The 25,193-nt window shown below is 37.3% G+C and overlaps 2 protein-coding genes across 4 annotated transcripts in view; both read right to left on the bottom strand.

The window, feature by feature from the left end:
* Positions 1-114: 114 nt before the first annotated feature.
* On the bottom strand, positions 115-10,889 carry si:dkey-225f5.4 (ZW10 interactor). 2 transcript variants are annotated; one of them, XM_067428845.1, is made up of 10 exons: positions 10,842-10,889; positions 10,105-10,201; positions 8,660-8,783; positions 8,410-8,567; positions 8,146-8,202; positions 7,860-8,002; positions 7,196-7,361; positions 5,757-5,896; positions 948-1,110; positions 115-568 (listed from the first exon to the last, which is right to left on the bottom strand). In XM_067428845.1, the coding sequence occupies exons 1-10, from the start codon at positions 10,862-10,864 to the stop codon at positions 503-505; spliced, it is 1,137 nt and encodes a 378-aa protein (XP_067284946.1). In that variant the 5' UTR covers positions 10,865-10,889; the 3' UTR covers positions 115-502. The 2 variants fall into 2 exon arrangements, with proteins under 2 accessions (XP_067284946.1, XP_067284949.1); XM_067428848.1 differs by lacking the exon at positions 10,842-10,889 and adding an exon at positions 10,749-10,841 and having other exon boundaries at positions 116-568.
* Positions 10,890-12,073: 1,184 nt separating this feature from the next.
* igf2bp1 (insulin-like growth factor 2 mRNA binding protein 1) overlaps positions 12,074-25,193 on the bottom strand; it is a 44,301-nt gene continuing 31,181 nt past the window's right edge. The window contains exons 10-15 of one of the 2 annotated variants that reach the window (XM_067460499.1): positions 25,036-25,158; positions 24,743-24,859; positions 22,033-22,107; positions 21,780-21,911; positions 19,469-19,582; positions 12,074-17,804 (exon numbers count right to left, since the gene is read on the bottom strand). In XM_067460499.1, the coding sequence (XP_067316600.1) occupies positions 17,658-17,804; positions 19,469-19,582; positions 21,780-21,911; positions 22,033-22,107; positions 24,743-24,859; positions 25,036-25,158 (708 nt within the window). In that variant the 3' untranslated portion in view covers positions 12,074-17,657. The remainder of the gene's footprint in view (positions 17,805-19,468; positions 19,583-21,779; positions 21,912-22,032; positions 22,108-24,742; positions 24,860-25,035; positions 25,159-25,193) is intronic. The other variant, XM_067460507.1, reaches the window with a different exon arrangement.

Genomic DNA, 25,193 nt, shown 5'->3' with positions numbered 1-25,193 from the left:
GCATGTGGTGCTACTTACATAAAGTGCTGCCCTCTAGTGTTCACAAACAAGAGTAGTAAAAGTGTAAAAGTGGGAAGTGAAAACTAGATGCCATTTTAGACTCATTTTATTTACATAAACATAACATTTAAACTTCTGAGAGTCATGAGACCTCTTGCAATTACTGAATGAACAACGCATAGCTCTTTTCTACCAGAAAACATGTAATGATCCTCAAATTTAAATGCTGATTATGGGTTAAGAGCAATTTCATGCAAATAATAATTATAAATGTATAATAATAATAATAATAATAATAACAGTCTGTATTGTTGGATAAAGACTGAAAGCACTTTATAACTCAATACGTACACAGACAATACAAACATTCATTTATATATCAACAATACAACTAGAACTGTACAATGCAGATGGTGCATGTGTAATGTAATAGACTCTGACTCGGGACATAACATACGTGGTGGAGACCTTCCTTTCTAACTCTGGAGTAAACTGTGTGACGTCAGATGTTCGGATTGGAGGAGAGAAACTCAAGCCACTCTGTCAGGACAGGATGTTGCTCTGGGGGCTGAAAACAATCACTTATGAATTTTATAAAGGATCTGACCTGGAAACATACTGACCCCGTATAACGGGGATTTACCAATTATTTTGGAAAATGCAATTCATACATATTAATTCATATGTAATTAATTAATTACAACATAAATTAAATTCATAAAAACAACATATAGATTGGCAATAATTTGGTAAACAGTGTTTCGTTTAACAAAGCATGGATAGTCAGACTGTAAAATGTCATGAGGTGCGACTCCCCATGATATCTATTCATTAATAAGAAGTGATATTTTTTTATTATTATTTTTTTAAACACTTGAAAACCTTTTTAAAAATAAAAAGCATGGATCAGCAAATTGCAACCAAACCTTTTTTTCACTCTTCTTTACCTGTAGATTGGTGATATCAAAAAGATTGCCGTCTTTTCTCACAGACAGGAGAGTAGCTCGGCCGTGTGATGGGTAACCCTCCTCAACCCTCAGGTGACATACAGTGGTCGCAGTCTTGAGAAAGATCAGAAGCTTTTTAGCAGGACACCAATCAATTGCAAACCTGATGGAAAAAACAAAATTATTCTATAAGAGGATTTTCCTTTTTTTCTGTAAATTAGTAATGTTGACATATGGTCCATAACTTAAAGGTTTAGTTCACCCAAAAGTTAAATTTATGTCATTAATGACTTAAGGTTAATGGGTTACCCTAATGTCGTTCCACACCCGTAAGACCTCCGTTCATCTTCAATACACAGTTTAGGATAATACATTTTTGGTCCAAAAAATAACAAAAACTACGACTTTATTCAGCATTGTCTTCTCTTCCGCCTTTCTCAAATAAAGATTCATACGGTAATGAATCAGCGTATCGATTCATGATTCGGATCGCCAATGTCACGTGATTTCAGCAGTTTGACATGCGATCCGAATCATGATCAATCCGCTAATTCTTAACCGTTGAATCTTTGTTTGAGGATTAAAAACAAATACGGAGGAGAAGACAATGCTGAATAAAGTCATAGTTTTTGATATTTTTGGACCAAAATGTATTTTTGATGCTTCCAGAGATTCTAATTAACTAACTGATACCACATATTGGCGACAGAGATGGTGAAGTCGTGAACTAACTGAAGTTAGAACTGTAGAAAATAAATGTGAAAAGAACAATTATAAGAATTATTGACATTTAATTTTCACTCTATTTCATAAGTTATAACCACATTATCATGAAGATTAAATCCAACAGTGTTATTTGTGCAGATTGTTTTAGGCTATATAGTACATCTAGTAAAATCCAAACTGAATTCAAAATGTATTTAAAAAAAAAATATAATAATAATCAGTCACATTGTCCAAAACAGGAGTGCAGGAGGAGATGGCACGACTACATGTGAACGCCGACAGAATAGCATGAAATACCCTTTTATTAGAGAACTGCACAACACAGTGTAAAAACTAAATATTTACTTTAATACAGGCTATATATTTTATAAAATGTCAAAGTCTGCAAATACAGTCATGAAGCACAATCTCATCAGTCCTAACTATTACCCTTCATTACAAAACTGTCATGAAGTAGCATGTGTTCACTAACAATTTCACCTACGAATTAATTCTGTGATTTTGTCGAGGTGTTAACGATCAGTCTCCGGTAACCCGGTTATGTAATGCTTTATGATGGCACTGCTGGCACTGTTGGAGAATTACGCCAATGGCAGAATAAGGAGAGAATTAGTTAATTCAGGGACATTATCAGCAAAACTGCGTGACTTATTTTATTTAAAGTGTTAAAAATTAACGAAATATTTTAAATTAAAAAAACACTTTATTTACAAAAAAATACCTGAGAAGTATTTTATACAATTTTGTTTTTATGGATATTTTGATATATTTATTCTACAACATAAAAAAGGATATTGAATGATTTTTAGCAGTTTAATGTGTAAGGCACAAATGGCATTTATAGTCCGTATCTAATATTTTTCAATGTCTTTTACCTTTGACAGTGTTAAACATGGAGTCACGTGGATGGGAATATGCATGCAAATTATATGCAGATGAGGACATGCATAGTAAAACTAGGCGTTGTAACCTTCATATATGGGGATTTCAGGAGGAGACCGAGGGTGGAGAAGCACGTACGCACTATCTGCTGCTGGCTGTGATTTATAAAGGGATTTTTGAGCAGGTTCTGGTGTAGGCATGGTTTTAGAAATCAGAATTTTTTTGTGCGTTCGCAAAATATAGCTTTTGTACCTAAATCTACGCAAAGTTTTATAAATGAGACCCCTGGTCCTTCTGGAAAGTGACAGTATAGTGTATATACATTTTCAATGGAGAGACATAATCTCTCGAACTAAATATAAAACATCTTAAACCGTGTTAAGAAGATGAACAGAGGTCTTACGGGTGTAGAACGACGTTAGGGTCAAGTCATTAAATTACATAAACTGAATTTTTGGGTGAACTAACCCTTTAAATTAGAACATTCCTTGGCAACTGAGAACCAATAAAATCATAAAAGATGATGTTGAAGTCTTTCTGGTTACTTTAATGGTATATTAAGCCACTGAATCATAAATCTCACCAAAGGTCACATTAAACATGAATATATTCAGTGACAGTCATTGATTTCATTTTTCTTTTAGTGAAGGCCATCTGTCATTCTGTCCAGTTGGTGGCAAGTGTGCTCCAGTTTGGCAGAGTATGTTCAGCTTCCAGAACAAAATTAAAACTGCCACGAGAAGTCGTCTGTCCAAGGCAAAGACGCAAAATCTAATGACAATTGACCATATGAATGTTTATTTACTAGTTTTCGGTAAGCCAGCTTTTCCGGTGAACTGTTCACAGTCATTCTATACTCGCTGTGCATACACAAAAACCATCAATGGTTGACATTTTAATGTTGTCATCCCACACACCTAATTTTACCAACAAACCAGTTTTATGGATTGTAATAAAGATGAAGTTAATGGGAACGTTGAAATAAGAAATACAGTACCTAACTAGATCCCAACATGCAATATTTTTCAAGCACTTCAAACTTTATTTTTAATGTGATGATGAAAAAAACATTGTGTTCATCTTTCTGAGATTGAGCCCATTTGTAAAACTGAACGTTTCAAGATGTAAGAAACAACATTTGATAGAAAAAATAAATAAATTACCACTATAACCAGCAGATAGACAGTGTCAGAGGCTCATATAAGCATATATATTTCCAGTACTGTTTTAGCCTAGAAATGTAGACGCACCCTAGCGGGAGCAAATCTAATCTGCCACGAGCAACTCTCAACACACGTCTGAGCTGCAAAAACCAAACTCTGGTCCGGCCAATCACATTGTGTATAGAGTCGGTGGGCGGGGCTTAACATAATGACGGCAGAGTTGCGTGCTACTTTTTCTTTTTACTTTTTCTATGAGAAAAGAACAGCACTGAAATCATTCTTAAAAAGGGAAGATGTGTTCGGAGTTTTGCCCACTGGATACGGCAAAAGTTTAATCTGTCAACTAGCTCTGCGTCACCTTCGTTGCTCTGGTTGGTTGTAGCGCTATCCAATTGTGTGCAGAGGGAGTTTGAAAGATGACCGTTCATCCCGCCCCTCAGATTGAGCCCTGCCAATGGTGAGTTTCCAGACCAAACAGCTTGATGTGGGTCAGGCTAGTACTGTTTAATATTTATTCAAAATCTCTAGGTTTAACAATATATCTTGTAACGGTGAAGTATTAAATATTAAACAGTCTCATGAAAAACGAGTTCCACCAAAAAGAGAGCATGGCTCTTTCCTTTTTTAATTATGGACAAAAGCTGCAAGAGCAGTGCAAGCTTACTGATTTCAGCACATGTGTAAAACTCATTTTACTTTAATGAATCTAAAGTGAACAATAAATCTTTAATGTACAGTGTGTTAAGGCTTTTTTGTCACACAAAAGTGTGAAAACTGATGGTTGAATTGGATTTTGTTGAGGCAGAACATTGAGGGATGCATTATGTTGTTTTACATTTGTATCTAATTGTAATAAAACTTTGTAATGTTGCACTGTTTAGATTAGCCTGTTCAGGTATAAAAGCTTTTTTTTGTGGCCTCCACTGTCACTCCAAGGGTAGGTAAACATTCATCAGCTGCTTCCTGTTGTATTGAACATGAAGTGATGGACAATCTCTTAATAAATAAATGTATCATTTCTCTTGTTCATGATTAAAAGAATAAAAATGAACAAAAACAAATCTATTAAACGTCTTACTAAAAATATGAAAATTAAATCAAAGATAATGTATTATGATGGAATTTTTACAACTCGGTTCATCAACAACGAGAAAGTCTAACTGAGTTTAGCATAAATAGTAAATCCTTTTACATGTTTCTTATAATTCTATAAAACCAAATCGTGCCTGTTGGTCAGTATTGAGAAAGGAACACTGTCCCAACATTTCACAGGTTACATTTTGAGGATAAGTTGTATGGTGTCTGGGTTATTAACCTTTTTCTTTATCAGTGTCTGATATCATTGGACCTTTACAAAATACACTTACCTAAAGGATTATTAGGAACACCATACTAATACCGTGTTTGACGCCCTTTCGCCTTAATAACTATTAACTGCCTTAATTCTACGTGTCATTGATTCAACAAGGTGCTGAAAGCATTCTTTAGAAATGTTGGCCCATATTGATAGGATAGCATCTTGCAGTTGATGGAGATTCGTGGGATGCACATCCAGGGCACGAAGCTCCCGTTCCTCCACATCCCAAAGATGCTCTATTGGGTTGAGATCTGGTGACTGTGGGGGCCATTTTAGTACAGTGAACTCATTGTCATGTTCAAGAAACCAGTTTGAAATGATTTGAGCTTTGTGACATGGTGCATTATCCTGCTGGAAGTAGCCATCAGAGGATGGGTACATAGTGGTCATAAAGGGATGGACATGGTTAGAAACAATGCTCAGGTAGGCCGTGGCATTTAAACAATGCCCAATTGGCAGTAAGGGACCTTTATCAAAGACCAAATGTCTTAAACTGTGTTCAGAAGATGAACGGAGGTGTTACGGGTGTGGAACAACAAAAGGATGTCATTAATTTTCGGGTGAACTAACCCTTTATTGAAGAATTGAACAGGTGTTCCTAATAATCCTTTAGGTGAGTGTATATACAACAAGTACATTTTAAACAAAAGAAAATTGTGATTATACTTTAAGAAAATGCACCTGGAATGAAGAGCCTGAATCTCAGACAGCATCTCTCCTTGACTTATGTACCGCTCCATCACCTCCACAAGTGCGGCACTCACTTGCCTAAGTGGTCCGTTCACCACCTCCTCTACCAGGCCAGCGGTTCCCTGAAACACCTATAGACAGGAAAGAGGTACAGTCACAATAATGAAATGAAACAAAATACTATATGTAATACAAAATATGTAATAAAACCAGATAAAACAAAAGAAATGTAGTTCTTGTAAAATATTAGCTTTAAAACCTGAAAAAACAAACGAAGATTTAGGCCAATTTTACCATACAATCACTATCATTCAATTTAAAAAAGTAAAAATAATTGTTAACATCTTTCTTGATTATTGTGCAATTTATGTTTTCAATAAATAAATACATTTTAGTCTCGGTGAATAAAATTGTCAATCGATAAATTGTCTTATTGTTTAAAAAACCCTCTTTTTGTTTTGTTTTAGACGAGGATGCTTTTTTTTTTAACAGCTGTACATTACAGCATTACAAATTATATTATATTCACAATGTGTAAAAAAGTTTGAATTGGACCTCAAATTAGTTCAAATGAGATCCAAATGATATAATATATAATCATTTCTTTTACACAATTATCAAAAATCCAAAAATGAAAATGCCATTATTATTACTCACCTTCATTTCATTCCAAACCTGTAAGATTTATGTTCATCTTTGGACACAAATGAAGATCTTTTTGATTAAATCTGAGAGTTTTCTGAACCTCCATTGATAACTACGCAACTGTCATTGTAAAAGTACTCCATATGAATCGAGCAGTTTAGTAAAAAATTCTTAAGAGACTATACAATTTTTACATTGAACAGATTGAATTCATGCTTTCATTCACATATAAACATTGATCAGAAAACATTCAAAAGAAGCTCATCCGAACTTGTTTGACACACGAGAACAAACGTCATTGAGCATGCTTGAGCTTCCGCTTACCAAAATGGATGTGCAAGTTGATGAATGTTTGTGTGAATAAAATAATAAAATCTAAATATATATAAATAAATTGATCGAGTCTCTACAGAAAATTTGGACTAAGCCGCTCAATTCATATCGATTCATTTTACATCTCTTTATGAACTTTTTGAAGTGTCAAAGTGCCAGTTGCGTAGCTGCCAATGGAGGGACAGAAAGCTCTCAGATTTCATTAAAAAAAAAAAAGATCTTCATTTGTGTTCTGAAGATGAGGTTTGGAACAATTATTAGTTGCATCAATTTGATATTTTCATTTTAGGGTGAACTGATCCTTTAATTAGCACTACGTATGGGTGTATGTACAAAGTAAATGTTTCATTATAAGAAGCAAGTTCCTCTTAAAAATCAGGCAGCTCGTTACTTATGTCATGGATCAATGCTCTCAGCATCACTTTAGGGAAATATATGCTAAGACACAGTACCTGAAGATGGAATTCGTCACTGGCTGTCATGGTGATGGAGACATGCAGCGGTTCAAGTGATTTTTCAGCAGCACGAGGCAAGAGCTCAAGGCACAGCTCAGAGGGAGTGACCGAGAGCAGCCTGTACTGCATATTTCTGTGAGTCACTGTGACCAAGGATTGCAGCCTGAGAGACAAAAAAGACATGCAAAAAATGCATCACTGGGCATGCACCACCATATCTACAAGAACTCATCACTCTGAAATGTGATGGCCCCTGTCCATCATTGCCTCCTAACAATCCCCATATCCTGATTGGCTTCATCACTCGGTCTCCTCTCCACCAATCAGCTGGTGTGTGGTGGGCGTTCTGGCGCAATATGGCTGCCTTCGCATCATCCAGGTGGATGCTGCACACTGGTGGTGATTGAGGAGATTCCCCCTTCTATGTAAAGCACTTTGAGTGCCTAGAAACGCGCTATATGAATGTAATGAATTATTAATTATTAATTAAGAGTTTTCTATTCAGAAAGGTTTTTATGTGTTGACTGTTTTAATTATTCTATATTTTTACTTGTTATTATTTTTTGTTATTTTTCCCTTGTAGCACTTTGAGATTCTTCAGAACTAAAAGTGCATTATAAATAAAATCTATTATAATTATTATTATTACATACAGACTCACCTGTCTCTTAATATTGTCCAGTCACTAATTTGAGCCTGCTGTTTTTCAACCTCATCCTTGAGCTTAGACAGATGCAAATCACACACATTCAAGGCGTTCTGGGCTGCCTGGAGGGAATCCTCCAACTGAAAGCAGATTTGTTTCTGTGCGTGAGAAAAAAGAATAAAAGCTAGTTGGTTCAAGCAGTTTGTCCCACATCTGTTTTTACTTCTTTTTGGAGATGACAGTTTAAATTATTGGAGCTAATTAGCCACACCAGGAAGTCTAACTTGAGTGGATGTCTTACCTCAGCTCTCTGATTTTGTTTAGCTGTGATTCTCTCCTTCTCTTTGCACTCCTCCTTCTGAACGAGAAAGATTTCATGTACAATACTCATCCATGTATAGCTGAATAAAACTGCATCATAAAAGTGGTCAAATTCTATCATTGTTGGAGTTTAAATACAAAACAACAATCAGCATAAAAATCGGCTTGTTATCCAAAACATAGTTTGATAAATCAGCTAAAAAGACTTTTTCTTCATGTATTGATACAATAAATGTCTGACTACCTTTATCTGCAGAGTGGACAGTAGAGTCTGCAGTTTCTGCCGTTTACCCTGAAGCTCTTCCATGCGGACCCGGAAAGCACCGATCAGCCCTTCCACCTCCTGAACGCTCTCCTGATATTCTGCTTTTAAAGTCTTCCATGCAGAACGAGCTCCATTACCTGTGCACCCAAATCAGGGCATCATTTCACTGCTTTGCATGCATAGCAGCAATGAACAGTCAATGTACAATAATCCATGATGTGTGTGTTACCTGGGTTTTGGGGACATGGTTCATTCAGCAGCTGATCCACTGACTCCAGACCTACCAGCAGCTGGATCATGTCGTCCACCACACACAGCTGCCTGAATATGTGTTTCTGTTTTCGCCTGCAGTCCTACGCAAACAAACAAATGCAGTCGTGACAGTCTTTTCTTTCCTGTTGTGACGTACATGCAAGTAAAATGGCTTCTCGAACAAGGATTTAAGAATTTAAGGTGAGATTTTTGTCCATCTGGAATTAATTGGATGGATGTGGTTTGCTATCGGTGGATCTCATGTGAGTGACAGGTTTCCCCGCCCTCACACCAGTAAACACATCATCAGAGATGATGTCTTTGCAAGAAGGTGGGGAAGTTATTTTGAATAAAGATAACACAGGGGGACATGAATTAAAAGGTTAGTACAATTTAAAATTAAAATAACCCCATGATTTAGCCATCTTCCCTTACGAAACAAAAATATATTGCAGTATATTGGAAATATCATGTAATACATTAGGCAATATATTCACATATATGGGATTTAATATTTATATTTTCCAATATATTGTATTATACAATACAATATATTATTCTATGCATTTACAATATATTTAAAATATATTGGTAAATATATTTTCCTTTCGTAAGGGCTAGTTTTATATGACTATTCTTTCTGATGAACACAATCAGAGTTATATTAATAAATATCCTGAAGCTTTCAAGCTTTATATTGGCAATTTGAGTTTGAAGCTAAAAAAAATTTATTAAAAAATTGCATCCATCATAAACGTACGCCACAGGGCTACGGGGAGGTTAATAAATCTCATCTGAAGCAAATCTATCAAGTTTTCTAATAAAAATATCCAATATCCAAATTTAAAGTTTACAGTTACACTTTTTTACTTAACTTGAATGCGGAAGGTGGTCTGGTGAAAGCTAGATATTTTACTATATAAAGTAAAGTAAATATGGATATGTTTCTTAAAAAAAACACATCGATTCACTTTAGAAGGCCTTTATTAACCCCCAGAGCCGTGTGGAGTACGTTTATTATAAATGGATGCACTTTTTTGAGATTCAAACTTGCGAGCCCCGTACACTGCCTTTATAAAGCTTGGAAACGTCAGGATATTTATTAATTTCACTCTGACTGTGTTCATCAGAAAGAAGAATGTCATATACTCCTAGGCCAGCTTGATGGTGAGTAAACCATGGGGTCATTTTCTTTTTCAAAAGGAACTTATCCTTTAACAAAATAATGATGCGCACAGATAAATCATTGATAATAAATACAGCAATATTAAAAAAATAAAAAGATTTAAAGCAAATTTAAAAGCAATATTATGTTAGATATTGTTAACAATAGTTATTGTATCTTTTAAAGGAATTCCTATATTATTGTTTGTATGTTTTTTATAATGTAGGAACAAGGGACGTTTTTGAACAAATCTTTACCATCAGATAAGGAGCCATAATTTCTCCCTCTCCTGTTTCCTGCAGTTCGGTGGTGTTGCATGATTTCAAGGAGGAAGGGTCAGTCCTTTCCAGAAGTCTGAAATCAGAGATTTTTAAAAAATTTATTCATTCATAAATTCTGTCATTAAAAACATCAGTTTAAGCCCATTTAAATTGTAAGCTAATGACATTTTGGCCACAAAACAACTTAAAACAAAATAAAAACAATCCCTGTATGCATTAATCTATTAACTGAAGTGGGCGTGTAATTAGAGATGTCACACTCACGGCCATTGTCTTACATAATGAAGAAATTATTTCATTCAAATGACCTTGTGAAATGTACTCAGCGTATTTTAAATAATTACGTAGCAATGTTACATTAACGCTGTCACAAACAAAGATACAGTTATCGGAACGGGTGGTTTGGATTTAACAGTAACACCCTGAATGCTTAAAAATGGTTTAAATAAGCTTCAGGACAAACGTAATGACGGCAATTGTTAATATTAAGTGGCCATCGTTTCATTGTAACAAAAATATCTAAAAAGTGCAATTACAACGGTGACTATGTAAGGAAGACACATTTTCAGGGCTTTTCCCACACACATTCACAACTTTACCAGAAAACCCTTGCTTCTTACCAGCATTAGTATACGCTACATTAAAAGTATAAAACACGATAGCAATAGTTGTAATAAATGTCGTTTGTCCTTATAGTTTGTTGTAATACTCACGCTTCGGCTCGTTCCGTCGCCATTTGTGTTTTGAAACTTACCCGCCTAACGCTGATTGGTCAGAACTGTGAGGCCTCCGTCACAAACGTTAACCAATCACCTGTCAATGAATGAAACCTTTTGCCGTACTTGAATTTACAGCCAAATAACAGTTAGATTCATAACATTATAAACTTTAGCCATAAACATTAGCCTACGTAATCTAATTCATATTTTAAATGTTGTGTTAGCCTACGTATTTTACATTAAATATAGACTTTTAAAGGAATACAATTTTAATGCGTGTGCAGGCCTACATTAAAGTTTTTTAGTCTAAAGTCAAACAGTTTTATTTCAGTCGCTTATTGCAATTTCTTAGCTGAATAAACTTGAAAAAATAGTTAAATGTATAGATGCTGGGCAAAAATGTTTTACTCTTTAAATATTTATAATTAATTATACTCCTCGATTAAACTGCAAAAGAGTAGAAGAGCAGATTTTAGATGATTCCTGGATGAAGGCTCAAATCTTCATTGCAAGAAATTGCAAAACTTTCGGAAGTTATCATTATTATTGCGAAGAATATTACATTTTCTAACATCAATGCATTCTAATATTTTAGATTAATGGATGGCTAAACTCCTATAGTGGTAACCTTGCCATATTTATACAATATAACCATTATTATATTTTTTTTCAACTTGCCCTTTTGGTGGTATATATATATATATATATATATATATATATATATATATATATATATATATATATATATATATATATATATATATATATATATATATATATCACATGTTTTTAATTTTTAAAATACAAAATACCAGTATTCTGAGAACACATAAATCTATCTTCAGTCTCCATCATGTTTCTCAACTATGAAAAAAAAGAAGAATTTTGATAACAGAATTCAGTCAAATTGATTTTTAAGAGGTTTTTGAAACTAAAATCTATAATAGAAAAGATTTGTGCAACAGAACCTTTGACTCATTTAGATAAGTTGCAACAAATCCTGGTCTGCATAAGCTGCATTTATGTCAATTATATACCCCAACCTTGGCATTAACATTAATTGTAAAATATTAGCTTTTTGTATGAATTTAAGTGTAATCCTGTAATTTAAATCTTTAAATGGACAAAACTGTCTCTCTCTACAGTTCATTCAGCTTTACAACATAGGCTACTTTGTATCCCAAGTAAACAAACACACACAAATACAGTTGACTCACAAGAGGACACCGGTTTACTCATCTTTTATTGTCACATTCATATCTATGCTCTGTATTCTTTACAAGGAGTTTAAAACAATTGAGGATGAGAATCAAATAAAATCAGGCAGGCAGAGGCTGAAAGTCCCGATAATGTCTGTGGCACCTGCTGTAAGAAGGGTGAAGGGATAAAAGGTAGTCTGATAAAGATAGTCTCCTTCCTCTCTCATCCTCCTAAAATGTGCCCTATTTAATTCAACGGACCTTCACTCTCCTGTTGCATCATTACAAGTGAAATGAAACAATAAAAATGAAAACGATTTCAACATCATGCTGCTCCGTGTGGCCTGAAAAAGATACTATTATGTTGCGGTTCACAGAGAAAGAGAGCGGATTCTATTGCAAACATAAGAGATACAATCCTATGTCATTTCTTAAAAAAGCCATCAGAAATATAAATCAAATAGAAAGATGAAGAATTTGCAAGTTAAAAATAATGTCAGTTTAATAATAATGGGGGATGGGTGGGGGAGAAGAGACTGGATAGTGAAATTGTTTATGTTATTTCCCCTCCCACATATTTATTTCATTTTCAAATTAATCCTGAACAATTTCAGAAACAAATGAAGAAAAATCATCTTTGGAAGTAAAAGACTCCTATCAGTATATGTAGATGCTGCTACCTAGTTGCTTAAGTCATTTATTATTTTATTATTATTATTATGGATTCATTAAGCTTAACATTTTCAAAATTAACTTTTTGTGTCCTTTTTATTTTATTTATGACATGTCCTATCTGTTTGTCTTTATTCTAAGAGGTAGATCAACAACAACAAAAAAAGAAAAAAGAAAGAAAGAAAAGGAAATAAAATTAAAAACACATGGTTACAGGCCTTTTGATTCGGACCGTAAAAATTATAAAATGGGACAACAGGTGGAGGACAGAATGTTAGTAGAAGCTCCGGGCAGAATGTGCCAATTTATTGCCGATTTAAATCTAGTTTCAACGAAAAAAGAAAGTGAAGCTGTTTTTAAGGCCAGCGAGAAAAGGGCTTCTAAACAGGAAGGATTGTACTTATGGTCAAGGCTGCATGGCGTGGAGGTAGTGTGGTGCCATCGAGGTTGGGAAAGGACACAGAAAAAGAAAGCGCTACAGGCACCATTGTGTGTTTCATTACCAGAGGTATCATCAGTCGCTCTGATTGCTGGCCTATAGTTACATCTGTGCCGTGATGTGGGGAGAATTCTAATTGCGCTTAATTGTGCACTAGCCGAATTTCACAGGTTCCTCCTCCTGTGCGCAACCATCACACCACACCTGCCCTGTCCTGCCACCTCGCCCTCGAAATAACAGTCCCAACTCTAAGCTGTAGACTATTCTATCCAAACGTCTACAGACATGAAAAGCTAAAAATAAATTAAAACTCAAAAGTAAAATGTAACATGCACTTTCGCTCTCGTCTGCTTGATAAAAACAATCTTATGGCTAAGTCTTGAGGTAGCGTTCCTAGTTATGTGAGGTTTGAGTCGTCATTTGTAGCACCCAAATGTTTTCCTTAAGGAGAGGCCAGAAACTAGCACGGTGAGATACAACAGTGGCATGCAACGTCGATATGATAATCACACCCAACTAAGCTGCGCTTCAACCTGTGGTCTACGTGTAAATCTATGCACTGCAATGCAACTTTTCCCAGTGGACACTTAACAGTCCGTGTGACAAACGACTCGTCACAGAATTGCATAAGTAAACAACATACTATCCCCCCCCCCCAAGCTCAAGTATGCTAACGAAACGGCTCTACTGCTTGTTCAAGCCCTCGCCACCACCAACAACAACGTGTGGAGGACCTCGAAACAAAAAGGAGAGAAGAAAACATTTCCAAGTGCCAAACGGGAAGTCGACTCGCGGTACTCAGGGAACCGTGTATCCAATACACGGCACTGCATCCGCTCCTGACTGCGTACAGTGTTAATTAGCTACTTTTTTCTGGAGTACAACAACGAAACACAAAAAGAACCCCAGTTTGGCACAGGTATTACATGAAGAATGAATAATTTGTTAGTATTTCAAATGAACTAGTAGCAGTATAAGAGGTGTCTGTGCATAAGAACTCTGATCGAGGAGAATCCTAGCTAATCCAAACTAAAGAAATGGATACAATTTGAGAAAAATAATAAATTGCAAAAAATTCAACGTCAAACGCCTGAACTGAACAGAGAAAAAACGGTCACAGACGAGGCCAGCGTGAGAGAGGGCGTTCTTTTCCAGAACTGAAACGACACGTCGCTCGCCAATGCCTCTTTTGAATCGGATCCTACTAACGCAAAACCAAAAACGAGCGGATGAAGGTAGCGAGTGGTGTAAAGGGATGAAAGGTAAGGACACGGAGGGGAAAAGAAGGGTACAAATGTGACATATAAAACTTTTACGAAATGTCCACCTGTCCATTTAAACCAGGACCATTGTCCAGGGCATCTCCCTCTCATCACTTATACCTTTCACCCAAAAAGTAGCTAATAATAAAAAAGACAAAATAATAAAAATGCAATTACAATAACATATCTACTATTTCGTGTTTTTTTTCTTTTGTATGGTTTTTTTTGTTTGTCACAACTATGTTAGTTCTTGGAGATCTGCTGTTATGTTAATAATTCTCGCTCACATTTTTTTTTTTTTTTTTTTTTTTTGTCTTTTATTGATGAAACAGTTCGCAACCAGATGTCATGTCCAAATAAAGCTTGCTGTCAAAAATAAAAAGAGAAAACAAACGAAAAAGCTGCTGCAGTCTGAACAGAGCAGAAGTGTGTGAGTGTGTCTTGGTGTCTGACAGATATCTATGGGCTAGAACAGGACAGACGCTTCTTTCCTGCCTGAAGAACAGTATGTATTGAGTCTCCATCAAAACAGGTCATTGAGAAGTTTAATCCTCAAGCAGAAAACAGAAGACTGTCATCTAGTGTGAAAAAGGGAAGCTTTTTAAAAAAAACAAAAACAAAATTAAAGACCTTGACCGGTTAAAGCACATGAACATGCTGGCAAACCCTTAGCAGATGTCTAAACGGAACCTGAAAAGGACGCGGTCTGGCAGTGTCCATCCATCTTTAACGGTTAAAAGTCTTTCCATCCTTTATCCAATTAGCATTTTATTCTAAAAAAATACAAACAATTTATCCCCCAGATTGTTCCATTGAACAAATTATTTACAGGTTTAAATTTGAGAGATGTGAATGCTTTCATTTTATTGATGTACTGATTTTTTGGCTCCCGTTTTTCAAAAGGTACCTTTTGTTCTCAGTCAGTTTAAAAAAATGAGTATGACCGAGGCCATAGAGTGTTTTTCTATTTTTCTGCCTTTTTAAAACACCCAAACCACTTCCCCAACAAAATATTTAACACTTAAACTCAATTAGAAAACACTCTCACGCACACTTGCACAGGACAATGGAGAAGGACAAGACTCCATCCAAAAGAGAAAAAAGAAAAGAAAAAGATGTTAAATGGTTCACATTCGGTGTCTTTGGGCCGATGATGGTCGACATGCTCTTTTTCAAGCATGGCCAGTAAGTCAAGCCCTTTCAAGTAAGCCAACCAATGATGTCAAAGTCCTTCAGTGCAGAATGAGCAAGATCACACCACAGGTGCAAAAATAAAATGGCACAATTTAGGGAAAAAGGCCATTTTTTGTTTTCTACAGTCAGCTTGTACAACAAACATACGCATTAGCGTCAAAATGTAATTCCTGTGGTATGGCAACATTCATTATGCACCAGTAAGAGATGGTAATATCCGTCCTACGTCCCATTGGCCAGTGATTTCAAGTGTGACTCTTCAAGGACCCCCAGGCTGGCCTAAAGGCTGCTAGACTCACAAAACAATTCATTTTTTTCCCTGGGAGTCCTTCTGAGCTCGAAAAACCTCAATTACACTCTCGCATTCACGCATACCAAAAAAAGAAAATAACGGGAAAAAATTAAAAATATTTCTTCCTTAAAAAAATAAAATATTCAAGACTATCAGCTTTTATATAAAACACCAGCAAGCAAAAAAAAAAGGGGGGGGGGGGAAGAGAGGGGGAATCAAAAATAACGAAATTAGGAATACTGAGGTAACAATACCCTGAGGTAGTTTTTTTGTTTTTTCTTAATTCATTTTATCTAATCTGTTCTAGGTTCAGTGAGAAAGGCCAGCCTCATCGGCAAATGTCGAACAAAGAGGGCGAGAGAGAGAGAGCACAGGAACCATATTGCGGTCGCCTGTTCTTGACCTTTGACCTAAAGGCAGTTTTGTGGAGGCTGTACCCCGTCAATCAAACCTGGCATTCAGATCGACTGTCCTCACTTGATTCGGTCTCTGCATATTTTTACAGTATATTAATTCTCAGGAAAAACAGAACAATACGACTGAAGGCCAGGTTTACAGATGACGTCTGCTTTTTAAAAATGCTAAAAGCGAACAAGTTTTTAAAAAAGATGCTCTAGGTCTTGTTTTCTGAAATTACGGTACGCTCCATTTTGTTGTCTGCCTGCTCCAATGCAATGAGGGGCCAGGTTAACTCACATATCATATATATATAATATATATAAAATATGCCGTTTTGGTGTGAGCGGCGCCGCAGCGATCATCGCCGGCGTGGTTTAGGGCGGGATTGTTGGGCATCCGCACGTCAAAGCTGAGCCACTGCAATACAACTGCAGAGGTCACCTTTAGCCCACACGCTTACTGAACTCTCGCCGCACGTCCCGCCGGCCAAACGGCACGTAGCCTGAAAGGGAAGCCTCTGAAAAATGGCAAAACCCTCTCAAACCAGGTACGCGATTGCAGACGGTTAAACGTGCAGCATCTCAACTCAAAGTCATGAAGATTATATTTACAACCTCATTTTTTAAATCTTTTTTTTTTTTATCTCGTCACCCCCACAGTTTAGAGTGGGGGGCTTCAAGAGCAGTGTTAACAACTTTGGCCCCTCCCCTCATCTCTGATCGGTAGGGAGACGTCACCTGATTGGTGACCACGCCCACTTATCAATTAAAACTGATTCTCTGCTCTCTCTCTCTCTTTCCAATCTCTACCTCACTGCATTTCATTAATAATACCTCTGAATAAACATTTCTATACATATATCTCTATATTTAAAAAAAAAAAAAAAACAGTTAAAGTTTAGAAGTGACTGCTGATGGCTGAGAGTCCAATGTAGCTGAAATCCTTTAGGAATACACACTTTTGCGGGACCTCATTATCCCCTATTCCTAAAAAGCGGCTATGTGTAAAAGCTCCCACCAGAGGGCGCTCCGCTCTCACGGACCTCCTCGCCATCCTCAGTCACTTCACCTGGCCTGGCATCTGGTCTCTGTTTTCTAGTTATCTCTCTTCTTTAGAAAAATCACTCTTTTTTTTCTTGTTCATTTTTACTAAACTTTTGTCCTCTTTCTCTCTCAGGCATTTCTTTTTTGTCTTTTTTTTGTTCTCTTTTTAATACCCTCTCAGTTTTCTGCTCATTTCTCCCTGTCTACCACTGGGTCTGTAAGTCACTCTCTCTCTCTTTCTCTCTCAGTCAGTCCGCTTGTTTGTCCTCCCATTTGTCTGTCCGTCTGACTGGGTAGCGGCCCCGGCCTCTCACTTCCTCCTGGGTTCTTGTGCCACTCCCTGCGGGGACCCTTGCTCAGTCACGCCCTGCGGATGGGGCCCCTGCTGGCCTCCCATACCTCCTTTCTGCTGCTGCTTGACTTGTGTCAAAATGTCCCTGATCTTTCTCTGTGCCAACTAGAGAGGAAACAAAAAAACAGCATTTTAGCATTGTCTGTTGTGCCATGTTTCCATGTTTAACATTGCCATTAATGCTACGTTCACACCGGACGCGAATAGAGCATCAAAATTGACACGTGAACATTTTAATTCCATCCGCACGTCTGCAGCGAATTGGGTGCGCATAGAAATCGAGCATTTGAAGCGAAATAGATGCGCGTTCAAGACGCTCCAAGAGAAATGTGAAAACACCACTCTGCCTCTTTTAATTTTCATTAAAAAAAAAATATTAAGCATTAACAGCCACACAACTGTGGTACAGCCAATGCATTGACATTACCTGGATCTTTACTGCATGTATATTTTTATATCCTTAAAAAATATAAAGTTATGAAACTTTACTTTACCCTTAGTCAAAATGATTTGGTAGGCAACAATAGATTCATTAAACCACAGATCGACCATTAGATGTAAACAAGACGAATTATATATAATGTTTAACCAATACAGAGACATCCAAGCCAGCAGCAAACGCCAGAAGGACTGGCAGAGGAAAGGCTGCTTTCGCCGGGTTTTTTTAAAGGTCCCGTTCTTCGCGATTCCATCTTTCAAACTTTAGTTAGTGTGTAATGTTGCTGTTAGAGCATAAATAATACCTGTAAAAATTATAAAGCTCAAAGTTTAATGCCAAGCGAGATATTTTATTTAAAAAAAGTTCCCTTTCAAAGCCTACAGCAAACTGCGGGTTTGGACTACAGCAGGAAGTGCAGGGATGTAATGACGTCACTAGAACCGTTTGTTGACTAAACCTCCGCCCACAAGAACACACAAAAAAGGGGGCGTGGTCTTGTTGCTCTCCCACATGGAGAAGAGCCTGCATTCAGCATCTCCCCTTTATGGTAAGAGGTGGGACCTTTCCGGGCAAAGTGCGCTAAGCTGCTGTCCAATCACAACACGGGACGCGCTGGCCCAATCAGAACTCATTACTTATTTCTGAAGGAGGGACTTCATAGAACAAGGAAATCATCAGGCCGCTTTTAGGACAGAGGAAACAGCGCTGTACAGAAAAGTAAATTGTGTGAAAAATACTTTGTTTTTTTACACGCAAAACATGATCTCCTGTTATATTGCACACTGTAAACATAATCAAAGCTTCAAAAACACACAAAGAATGGAACCTTTAAATAGGCAATGTCTTTATAAGTAAACCACATATTTTAGCTTTAAACAACTACATTACCAACTAAAAAGCATTAACATTACACTTAGTGACAAAATAACAGTACTTTTTAATTATGCAGGGTTTCTCATCACGTCACTTTACCACGTGACAGCAGCAAGCAGGCTCCTCATTGGTTAACGCGGCGCAAATTGACGCCAAAGTTCAAGTTTTTCAACTCGGGCGAAGACGCTTCAGAAGCGTGAATACACAAAAGCACCATTCGCACGTATCGCGCAAGACGCTCAATTCGCTTCAAATTCGCGGCTGAATCACATCCATCGCGCCTCTTGAAAAGCGTCTATCGCGCCGCAGCACCTCCAGATGCGCCTCAACGCGCCTTTCCAGACACTCTATTTGCGTTCGGTGTGATTGTACCTTGACATTCTAGCCAAATGAAATGTCAACCAAGCTCTTTGGGTGTCTACTTCTATATAATAATACGGAAAGATTAGCAACTCACCTGACTTGCGTAAAAGTGGCCGATGATTTTGACGATGACCTGGTCTTGTTCATCAGGGGTTTGCTCTCGAGGAACAACTACTTCAGCAGCGGTGAGGTTCTGCAGTTCATTAACCTACAATGGGTCATTTAAGCACAGAGGATCAATGAAATTTGTGGGATAGGTTTGACCAGCACATTCCATTAATTGTTTTTATTAATAGTTCTCATATAAATTTATATGTATATATATAATCTGGAAAGTATTCAGAACACTCTACTTTTTCCACATTTTGTTATCTTACAGCCTTATTCCAAAATCGATTAAATTGATTAAATAATAAAACAATACCCCATGATGACAACATGAAGGAAGTCTGTTTGAAGTCTTTGCAAATGTATATAAAAAAAATACATTTAAATAAAATTAATATATATGTTTTGTACATAATGCTAAGTTCCAGGCATGATTTTTGAGCCTGTAAGTCACGACATCTAACCACAACATAATTTTCTACCGTTCCAGGCAAAGTATCGCCAAACTGCCTGGGCGCAAAGGAATTGTGGTAGCTAGATGTAAACAATCCACCCTACGGGGCTGCTCATTTACAATCATTTAGATTGCCAAATAGACAGAGGAGAAAAAAGGTGCATAAGGCAAGAGAAGACATAAACACCGCATCCATAGGGGCTGCCATTGTTGTTTTGCTGGCTATGTGACGTCAGAGCTCGTAACTGGGAGTACATCAATCTAGTACGAGTTCAGGGGTGGGAAGTTATGGGTTTGACTGCTGTTCCAAGGCACTTTCAAAGGTTGAAAGTTGGAAAAACACAGGTTACGGGCTGCCTGGAATGCGGCATTAGAATTCACAGCCTTTGCCATGAAAATCAAAATTCTTAGGAGCTCAGGTGTTTCCACTGCTCATCCTTGAGATGTTTCTACAACTTGATTGGAGTCCACCTGTGTTAAATTCAGTTGATTGGACATGATTTGGAAAGGCACACACCTGTCTATATAAGGGCCCACAGTTAACAGTGCATGTCGGCACAAACCAAGCCATGAAGTCCAAGGAATTGTCTGTAGACCTCCTAGACAGGATTGTATCGATGCACAGTTTTTGGGGAAAGGTACAGACACATTTCTGCAGCATTGAAGGTCCCAGTGAGCACAGTGGCCTCCATCATCCATAAATGGAAGAAGTTTGAAGTCCACAAGGACTCTTCCTAGAGCTGGCCTCTCGGCCAAACTGAGAGATCGAGCAACTATCTCTGCAGCACTCCTTCAATCAGAACTGCATGATAGAGTGGCCAGACGGAAACCACTCCTCAGTAAAAGGCACCGGCTGGAGTTTGCCAAATGGCACCTGAAGGACTCTCAGCCCATGAGAAATAAAACGCTCTGGTCTGATGAAACAAAGATTGAACTGTTTGGCCTGAATGGCAAGTGTCATGTCTGGAGGAAACCAGGCACTGCTCATCACCTGGCCAAGACATTCCTACAGTGAAGCATGTTGGTGGCAGCATCAAGCTGTGGGGATGTTTTTCAGCGGCAGGAACTGGGAGACTAGTCGAGGAAAAGATGAAAAATTCAATGTACAGAGACATCCTTGATGAAACCCTGCTCCAGAACTCTCTGGACCTCAGACTGGGGCAAAGGTTCATCTTCCAACAGGACAATGACCCTAACCACACAGCCAAGATAACAAAGGAGTGGCTACAGGATAACTCTATGAATGTCCTTGAGTGGCCCAGCCAGAACCCAGACTCCCCATCCAACCTGATGGAGCATGAGAGGTCCTGCAAAGAAGAATGGGAGAAACTGCCCAAAAATAGATGTGCTGTAATTGTAAAGGCTGTAAAGGTGCTTCAACATAGCATCGAGCAAAGTGATTGTTTTAATTTTTAATTACATTTTTAATTTGCAAAGATTTCAAACAAACTTCCTTCATTGTTGTCATAATGGGGTATTGTTTGTAAAATTTTGAGGAAAATAATTTAATCTATTTTGAAATAAGGCTATAACATAAACAAATTGTACAAAGTGATTACTTTCTGGACATACTGTATATATGTTTTAAATAATTTAAAATGACAATAATAATTTAAATTCACAATTATATATTTTTAATACTTAAATTTGTATTTTGCAAAGAAAAGAACAGGATTTATATCATATTCTTCCTAATATTAACCAACAAAACTGGTTTCAACATTAATAATGATAATAAATGTTTTTTTGAATGCTGAAAATCCGGCTTTGACAATCACAGGAATATATATATATACACAGTCATTGACATCTATCAGCAATATGTTAATAAAGCATGACTTACAGTTTTCCCACCCTTTCCGATGACCCTTCCTGCTGCTGCAGCTGCTACTTTGATGTGTGTCTCCAACTTCACCTCCTCTTTAGGGCCAAAGAAGTTCTCCTCCTTCAGTTTACCATATATTCTGCCTTGAGCCTAAACACAAAACACATAGGGCTTCTTAAATGGCTTGTGTATCTACTAAAGGTCTTCCTGACAACAAATTTCCTCCAAATATTTTCTGAAATTACTTTGCAAACCATGCATTCATGCAAACCTTGAATTGGGCCTCAGGAGGCCCGGTAACAATGACCATTCGCATTTTCGAGTCTGGAGCCTCTGCTGGTGCAATCTAAGGAAAAATGCATTTGAGATGTTCAAGTTAGCTTGACACATCCATGTCCTTCTGGAAAAGGGAACATAAACCTCAATATTTTTTATACATTTAGCTTAAAATACTGCTTTCAGAAACATCTAAAATAATACATCTATAATAACACTATAAAACATCTAAAAATCTTAAAAACCCCAAACGTTAAGCTTAAAGTGTATATTGAAAGGTATCATAAAAGTATCATAAAATAAATACCACAGAAGTAGTCCTCACAACTTAATTTCAAGTCCTAAAGCCATAAATTAATTCACAGGAGTGTGTTGAGTTCATTGAATAGCTCCAAGTAAAAAGAATGAATCATTAAATTAAAAAAGACATTCATTCACAAACAGAAAACATTCCCACGCGTTTGAAACGACATGAGGGTGAGTATTACTATATGCATTTTCATATTTGAAAAAAAAAAAAAAAAAAAAAAAAAAAAAAAAACTCTTTCTCCGGTTCGATTCAGGTCCGTTTTAACCCAGAAGTGGGTCAACATCTTTAATGGGTTATCGGATGTAAAATTAACTTTTATATGGTTTTTGCATATAAATGCGTTTTTGCAGTGTGTGGACACAACCACCCTTAAATGATAAAAATCCATTTACTCTTTACTTTTTTATCTCCAAAAAGCCTAAACACTCTCAATGAATCAAGTTGTTTAAATTTTCTGATTTTTTGACTCCACCCATGATTGCTGACAGAATGTCCTATATTAGCATATTTCTGCCCTAAGGCAGTTGTACATTGTCCACCAAGGCAACACGCCTCACAGAAGAAGAGAGTTTATGACTATAAACTTTACACACACATTTTTATATATATATATATATATATATATATATATATATATATATATATATATATAAATAATATTTGTTACACCTTTTGCTTTTGGAAACTGCTTTACACATCAAATTATGCATATAATATTTTCAAATACAGGTTCTTCTCAAAAAATTAGCATATTGTGATAAAGTTAATTATTTTCCATAATGTAATGATAAAAATTAAACTTTCATATATTTTAGATTCATTGCACACCAACTGAAAAATTTCAGGTCTTTTATTGTTTTAATACTGATGATTTTGGCATACAGCTCATGAAAACCCAAAATTCCTATCTCAAAAAATTAGCATATTTCATCCGACCAATAAAAGAAAATTGTTTTTAATACAAAAAAAGTCTACCTTCAAATAATTATGTTCAGTTATTCAATACTTGGTCAGGAGTCCTTTTGCAGAAATGACTGCTTCAATGCGGCGTGGCATGGAGGCGATCAGCCTGTGGCACTGCTGAGGTGTTATGGAGGCCCAGGATGCTTCGATAGCGGCCTTAAGCTCATCCAGAGTGTTGGGTCTTGCGTCTCTCAGCTTTCTCTTCACAATATCCCACAGATTCTCTATGGGGTTCAGGTCAGGAGAGTTGAGCACAGTAATACCATGGTCAGTAAACCATTTACCAGTGGTTTTGGCACTGTGAGCAGGTGCCAGGTCGTGCTGAAAAACGAAATCTTCATCTCCATAAAGCTTTTCAGCAGATGGAAGCATGAAGTGCTCCAAAATCTCCTGATAGCTGCATTGACCCTGCCCTTGAAAAAACAGTGGACCAACACCAGCAGCTGACATGGCACCCCAGACCATCACTGACTGTGGGTACTTGACACTGGACTTCAGGCATTTTGGCATTTCCTTCTCCCCAGTCTTCCTCCAGACCCTGGCACCTTGATTTCCGAATGACATGCCAAATTTGCTTTCATCCGAAAAAAGTACTTTGGACCACTGAGCAACAGTCCAGTGCTGCTTCTCTGTAGCCCAAAAGTGTCTTGACCTGGGGAATGCGGCACCTGTAGCCCATTTCCTGCACACGCCTGTGCACGGTGGCTCTGGATGTTTCTCCTCCAGACTCAGTCCACTGCTTCCGCAGGTCCCCCAAGGTCTGGAATCGGTCCCTCTCCACAATCTTCCTCAGGGTCTGGTCATTCTTCTAATTTTGCAGCATTTTTTGCCACACTTTTTCCTTCCCACAGACTTCCCACTGAGGTGCCTTGATACAGCACTCTGGGAACAGCCTATTCGTTCAGAAATGTCTTTCTCTGTCTTACCCTCTCGCTTGAGGGTGTCAATGATGGCCTTCTGGACAGCAGTCAGGTCGGCAGTCTTACCCATGATTGCGGTTTTGAGTAATGAACCAGGCTGGGAGTTTTTAAAAGCCTCAGGAATCTTTTGCAGGTGTTTAGAGTTTATTAGTTGATTCAGATGATTAGGTTAATAGCTCGTTTAGAGAAGCTTTTCATTTTATGCTAATTTTTTGAGATAGGAATTTCTGGTTTTCAGGAGCTGTATGCCAAAATCATCAAATAAAAGACCTGAAATATTTCAGTTGGTGTGCAATGAATCTAAAATATATGAAAGTTTAATTTTTATCATTACATTATGGAAAATAATGAACTTGATCACAATATGCTAATTTTTTGAGAAGGACCTGTAGACCCTGGAATGCAAAAGTTGTATTTACAGTTTAATGCATTAGGAGAGTTCAAGTTAACAATTTTTCTGGAAGCATGGGAACCCGAAGTGTTTAACCGCAGTGCATTTTCATAAAGGTTACCTTAATAGACGCTCCAGCAAAACGGCTTAGCTGCTTGATATGCTGTCCCTTCTTGCCAATAAGGGCTCCCACGGCTTGCGCTGGGATGTACACGTGGACCGTCTCCTGTTCAGAGGCCTGTAGGGAGACACAAAACAAATTACTATCACACCGCAACATATGGTAAACACCCTGAAAAAATTGTGTTAACAGACCATAATAAGATAAAGATGCCACAGAAGCCTAGTTATGTGACACCAGTATCTATGATTTTTCTTTTTTTAAGTAATGAATAGTGAGAAAATTGATCATACCCCAATAGGGCCATAGGGAGGACCAGGCACAGAGTTTCCGAGGGCAGGAGGCGGCATGGCAGAGGATGGCGGGAAGAGGCCAATGGCTCCCAGATTTAGTCCAGGGATCAGGTGAGTCTGTTGCTGGATGAAAAGGGAGTGTAGATTCAGATTAGGCT

The sequence above is a fragment of the Pseudorasbora parva genome, chromosome 2 (genome assembly GCF_024679245.1).
Source record: "Pseudorasbora parva isolate DD20220531a chromosome 2, ASM2467924v1, whole genome shotgun sequence".
Lineage (NCBI taxonomy): Eukaryota > Metazoa > Chordata > Actinopteri > Cypriniformes > Gobionidae > Pseudorasbora > Pseudorasbora parva.
The sequence above is the reverse complement of the archived record's forward strand: the minus strand, read 5'-3'. Positions and strand labels throughout refer to the sequence as shown.

Bases quoted from the DNA above. Each gene is read 5' to 3' on its own strand.
- si:dkey-225f5.4 (XM_067428845.1), bottom strand. From the start codon at position 10,864: ATGGCGACGGAACGAGCCGAAGC. The intron at 10,202-10,841 runs GTGAGTATTACA...CTCTGATTTCAG, and splicing joins GCGACGGAACGAGCCGAAGC to ACTTCTGGAAAGGACTGACC. The intron at 569-947 runs GTAAAGAAGAGT...GATTGTTTTCAG, and splicing joins TTGATATCACCAATCTACAG to CCCCCAGAGCAACATCCTGT.